General features: G+C 35.6%; 1 protein-coding gene across 1 annotated transcript; it reads right to left on the reverse strand.

Annotated features, from left to right (window-relative positions):
- Positions 1–54: 54 nt before the first annotated feature.
- LOC110444995 lies at positions 55–4,201 on the reverse strand (the record flags this gene model as incomplete). Its single annotated transcript, XM_021489355.1, has 5 exons — positions 55–203; positions 1,221–1,279; positions 1,489–1,537; positions 3,593–3,633; positions 4,150–4,201. Coding segments are annotated over 5 exons (318 nt in total), but the record flags the coding sequence as incomplete, so codon positions are not given.
- Between the last annotated feature and the right edge of the window lie 253 nt (positions 4,202–4,454).

Genomic DNA, 4,454 nt, shown 5'->3' on the forward strand with positions numbered 1-4,454 from the left:
AATCCTGTAATTTGCTGGATATAGTTCCTGAACTTTGCTGAAACAGTCCTGAAATTTGTTAAACCGTATTTATGTTACCAATTTTGTTATGTACTTGCATTGCAAGCGACCTTATCTGGGCTGGTCCGAGCTGCAGCTGGTGGTATACCTGCTTCGTACTCCATTCTTGGTAGGGGTGGTCCTGGTGTAGTCCAAGCATTTCCCTAAAATATATTAAACAAGTGACATATTTTAATAGTCTGGGTAGGTTATGTGCCTTTTGCGCATGTATCACTCACCTGTCACGTTTGCTATCTGAACAAATTGAATTCGCTGTCATCAATATTCCAATTTTGGTAGGCAAGACATGATGAAATGCACACTTACAATGTGATTAACTTTGGAATTGTTAATGGCAAAGATTGCTAAAGTTCAAATGGCAGAATCCAAGAGGACTACCTGGTGCATGTATAAAAAACAAAGGCCACAAGACAGTCGTCTTTAGCTTGAGCAATTTTGCTGCCAGCGATAAACATTTATTTTACCTACATAAACTATAATGAACTTAACCCTCTCCCCAAGGGATAGCAGATGACCTGGGGGGAGGGGGGAGGGGGGTGGGTGAAATTTAAAATTTAGATACTTGCCTATGGACCTTGCTATCAATGAAGAGTATTTTATTGTAAAACATCTGAGTTTGATGAAGATTTTTTAAAACTTTTAACCATTTTCCCCACTCGGGCCCCCACCTTTCCAGACCCCCAGGATGGGACAGGATCTTATTTTCTCATTCCATCTAGTTGTCAACTGGCATCATAATCATTCCAACCAAGTTTGAACAATTTCTTGCTGAAAATGGATAAAATACATCCAAAAGTGTTATTTCCTAATATCAACTATAGTAAAATGTACCCACCCCCAAGGGAGAACAGATGGCCCAGGGGCAAATGAAATATTTATTAATTTTCCCTTTAGGGCCCTGTAAGGGAGGGGGTTAAGGATGCATGAACAGAGGGAAGACCAACCATGGACGAAGGGTGATTTGATTAGCCAAACATCTGCTTATGGTGGGCTAAACAGCAATATTATGTTTGTAATCTCAGACAGCCCTTTTGGCGAGGTAAGTTAAAAAAGAATGAGTTTAGAACTGAACAACAGAGCATTGTGTCTCCTGGTAATTCTGTTGCCTGGCAGTGTCTAGATTACCAAAGTTCCATTGTTTACTGTTCCATCATACATACCATGTTGCCCTTGCCAGCACCATCAGAGCGCCTATAAACATCAACCCTTTCACGGTCTGCTAGTAAATAGAATGAGAAATTTGCTTAACTCATTGTTATACATTTCAAGATTAAGAATTATGAATTGGGATTTCTTTTTCATTAAGAAAAAAATCTATGTTAACGTGAACTACATTTTACATACGTATTCTTCTTTTAACATGTTTTACCAGTCAGCATTGTCTATTTTAGACTGAGATAAGTATTTTACACGACAATTAAGTTTTACCTTTTGGACATCGCTCATCTCTGTTGCTAGAAAGGTTGTGTACGACAACCTACAATAAAGGACAAGAAATCTCAGTGACCATAGAGTGGCACATAAACCAAGTCGTAACTCGAAACCTTAGATTTTATTGCTAAAAATATATGTAGGACAAATACCACAATAAACATGACTGATGGTTAGCCTCCCAAGAAAAACAGCATGCGTTATTTCATTTGTATAAATACATAATCAGGTGTCCGAAATTTGGAGACCCCATCCCGAATTTAATTAACTTTCATTTTCCCTATATTCTATACATGCCAGTTCACAGGACAGCATAAACGTTATTATACAACAACTGCTGATTTATGCTTTCTGGTCCAATTGCATAGCAGCGTTCCCCAGATATTCACAGAATGCGTGTGGTAGAAATATAACTGTCTGATTTTTGGGTGTTCTCCCATAGGACAGGGTCGAGGAAAGGGTACATACAGTCAAACTTCAAAGATTCCAATTTCTCGGCATGTCAAACTTATGATATGTCTGAATGTTTTCCTTATTTAACACAACTGATATTCCACTAACGAATCGAACTATTATGAGCTAAATTTCTTCTTATTTCGAACCACAATCAAGGTCCGATCGGTAGCAAAACATTCAAAATTTACACACTACATAACATAATAAAGGAAGAAAAACAATTACCTATACCAGAACATTGAAATGTCTTTAAATTGTAATACTTTAAGATGCAAACTACAGTGAATAAATGCATGTACATGTAAACATATTTTCCCCATTAAATTCAATCCAATATTTATGAATTTCAAATTAAATCACATTCAGCTTAATGCATCATGGATCTTGGAAGATATTCAAAGTTCAACATTTGTGAGTCAAAGTTGCAACATTGCAAATTTTCTCTGAAGGTCCAGCAAAGTTTGAAACATCAAAGTTTTAGTGTACCCTTTGCTGCCCTCTCATGATTATGTACCTATGTAGCTAGATACCACAAAATAGCATTGCATCTAGTGGTAACCCTTATACAAGAGGCCCAAAGGGCCTTAATGCTGACATGAGTTCAAAAAAGACGAAAATGTCTCGGCCAATCAAATAGCACTCAATTGAGTAAAACGCATGAGGTTTGTAATTATTACATCTGCACTGGGTCATTTGGTGCAGTCATTCTTGTGAGAAGAAGTTGAAAATGATTCAGCCAATCAGAGGCCAGGATGTCCATCTTGAATTTTTGGGATCGGCACCAAAAGTAAGAACACTTGTTCTGGACCTCAAATGGAACAATTATACCAAGTAGGAGTCAATTGCTTAAAACATTCTTGAGAATAAGTAAAAAAATGTCCCAGCCAATCAGAGACCAGTCTTGGAATTTCGGATTGGCATGAAAAATAACAACACTTGGTCAGGACATCATAAGGGATAATTGTACCAAGTTTGAAATGAATCACACGAGCTGTCTTGAAGAAGAAGTTTGAAAATGTTTGATTGTTAATGCACGACAGCGACTGTAATAATTACACCCCAAAAGCAGCCAGGTAAGAAATGGTACCTGGTAACCCAAATTAAACTGCAGCTAGATCAATTGCTGTAAATAAGCAGCTCTAGGATCCACTCCTATGAGGAGACAATCTTTCTCTGTTTTTGGGATTTGCAGCATCAATATGCTATATATACTGTCACAAACAGAGTTTTACCATTGACACAGAGCAAAACCATAAAACAGATATTTGTGACAGTCAAGACGATAATGATCACCATTCCAATTTATATTAGTTATAATTACGGTAAATGGCTGCCAAAAAAAAAAGAGTTTTGGTTATTTTTATTTAATTTACAGAGATCTGGGTTGCTCTACTCGGATTAGATATTAATGTCACGGAGACATCCAAATTGAGGCAGAATAACATTTATCTTTCATGGCCATGCTATTGTATATGACCTTATAATCATTTTCATTAACAATCACCATCTGGGCTTCTTGTTCCAAAGAGAAACAAATTACATGGTTATGGGGTCAAAGTTAGTTTGATTGACCAATCAAATGCTGTGTTACATCTCAAATGAATTGGAATAATAGACAAAGATAAATCCGAGCTGTTTAACGTACCTCCTCCAGTTCTGGTAGAGGGCTTTGTGCATCTTCAGAAGCTGTAAAATTAATACAGTATTTAATGATGCATATTGAATCTCACCATCCTGATATGTGCATTTTCAGTCCATTTGATAAATAATTAATTATCACATATTTGTGAGGTATGGAACATTACATCAAAAATTAAGCTTATATAAAAAAAACTTTTTTGAGTGAAAGTCTTTGACAGATATACAATGATCAAATATTATAATTGACAAATCACAACAAGAATGTGTTCCAAATATTTTAATAGGTTCAAATAAAAAGATAATAATAACCATGATAAGAAATCCTAACAGCAATAAGTCTAGGCAAAGTATAAAATGTGATATCTCACTTAAACTAGGATTTAGCGCAAGCACAGAATCTGAATATCACAGAACCAGCATGAGAATTGGTTTTGGAATGTTCAGAAAAGGTTCAGTTCCAAATAATGCTGGTTTTAATAGAATATCAAAAGTGTGATGAACAGAATATCAAATGTGTGATGAACAGAATATTAAACTTGATCCTGTTTTCTTTGTGCTTACCAGCAGGAATTCTTCGAGGCTCCCATGGAGGGTGAATAGGTCTACCAAGGTCCTGGCAAAATAAAGGAAAAGTTGTCATACCAAACACATGTAGAAATTGAATTAAATGTAGAAAACAAATCACATTTTTCTATGCTAATTAATGCATTAATGATTAGAGTGCTAAATTGACATTAAAACTTGAAGTGCCAAAGACAGTTGTATACATATACTAGTAGTTTTGAATATAATATATATATAGTGATTAACTTGCTCCAACCTTTGATTTAAACATATTTTATTGTAATTTATATACAATGGGAGTT

The sequence above is a fragment of the Mizuhopecten yessoensis genome, unplaced genomic scaffold (genome assembly GCF_002113885.1).
Source record: "Mizuhopecten yessoensis strain PY_sf001 unplaced genomic scaffold, ASM211388v2 hete_36163700, whole genome shotgun sequence".
Lineage (NCBI taxonomy): Eukaryota > Metazoa > Mollusca > Bivalvia > Pectinida > Pectinidae > Mizuhopecten > Mizuhopecten yessoensis.